The sequence below is a fragment of the Phaethon lepturus genome, unplaced genomic scaffold (genome assembly GCF_000687285.1).
Source record: "Phaethon lepturus isolate BGI_N335 unplaced genomic scaffold, ASM68728v1 scaffold56732, whole genome shotgun sequence".
NCBI classification, from domain to species: Eukaryota; Metazoa; Chordata; class Aves; order Phaethontiformes; family Phaethontidae; genus Phaethon; species Phaethon lepturus.
The window spans coordinates 1-1300 of record NW_010526666.1 but is presented as its reverse complement, the minus strand read 5'-3'; the positions used below and the strand labels follow the sequence as shown (position 1 = coordinate 1300).

The window sequence follows — 1300 nt, the reverse complement described above, 5'->3', positions numbered from 1 at the left end:
GGAATTGCTGCAGCACAACAGGAAGGAGCACTTACCAAGGATTCTTTTCCTCCAAGAGATCAGGCACAACATTTACCAAGGCAATATACAGAAATCCTCCAGAAGTGAAAGGGAGGATCCAGGCTACTGTTTCACCTGCACAAATACAGAAAGCTTTTGTTATTACTGAGACAAAGCCATGGGAGAGAATAGGGAAGGGAAGGAAGATACACACATGGGGACGATAGGCCTCCCTCCTATTCCTACAGAGGTCCTAGGGAGCCTTACCTGCTCCTTTTGGTGACTGAGCACATATTGCAAAGCAGGCTCCTAGAATCCCCCCCAGAGCTGTGGAAAGCTGCATTTTGGCTGCACTCCAGCGGTCAAAGCCAGCCCGAAGTAGGATTGCAAAGTCTCCAACCTAAGAAAACCAAGAACTGACAGTTAATGAATAGGAACACTCTCAGTCACAAAGGCTATCCATAACAAGACCAGTGCTTCATGACTTTTTCTACTTTTCCATGTAGCCAGTCTCCCAGAGGGAGCAGCTTTCAAAGGGACAAGAAAATGTTAACCAGACCCAACCCTCCTCTGAGTAGATGAAGCACCCTTGTAATACCTCATGATGGCAGGATACAAAGCCCTCTCACCTCATGTGGGATTTCGTGCAGCAGAATGGCCATTGTGGTTAGGAACCCAACCTGTAACAGAGGAGAGAAGGTGATTAGGAAACAGTCCCCCAACTCTGAAATGAGACTTTTATCAGCATGTCAAGGCCCCTTTCTCCAAGTTAAGACTTGTTACTCAGAGTTTAGAACAGAGGGTAGATGAGCTAACCCTTCCCCTAATGCCAGTACAAATGACTAACATGTCCCAAGGCTGACGAAGCTCTGCATCAGAGTGACAGGATAGGGTTGCTTTTTACTGTAGTCTCCATTTTCTCAGAAACTCCTCACATCTTTGATTTTTTTTTTGCATGTTGCATCACACTTGAGAACAGGCCTCTCCAGTTCAATGCACAGCTGGTGACAGAAACCTTACCTTTCTGCTAACCAGGAAGCTGGCTGCTACCGCCAGGCCATGTGTAAAGTTATCAATGGTGTTGGCCAGCAGGTTGAGGTATCCACTAATCTGCAATAAGAAGAAAGAGCCCCTGATAAAGGAAGAGACATAACAAGATAAAAGAAAGTACATGGCTTAGACACAGGTTATACAGAGTCATGATGAGATGGGAAAGGTCAGGACTGGCACTTCTGGCGAAGACCTTAAACTACGTCGGTGCTGCAGTACAAATTAAATCACAGAATCACTAAGGTTGGAA

At 45.8% G+C, this 1300-nt stretch overlaps 1 protein-coding gene across 1 annotated transcript in view; it reads right to left on the bottom strand.

Annotated features, from left to right (window-relative positions):
* The window catches only part of LOC104617719 (zinc transporter ZIP13), a gene marked incomplete at its 5' end in the record, with an annotated part of 2977 nt that extends 1867 nt beyond the window's left edge, over positions 1–1110 (bottom strand). The window contains 4 exons of the mRNA XM_010283119.1: positions 36–135; positions 268–400; positions 630–680; positions 1021–1110. Of these exons, the coding sequence (XP_010281421.1) occupies positions 36–135; positions 268–400; positions 630–680; positions 1021–1110 (374 nt within the window). The remainder of the gene's footprint in view (positions 1–35; positions 136–267; positions 401–629; positions 681–1020) is intronic.
* Between the last annotated feature and the right edge of the window lie 190 nt (positions 1111–1300).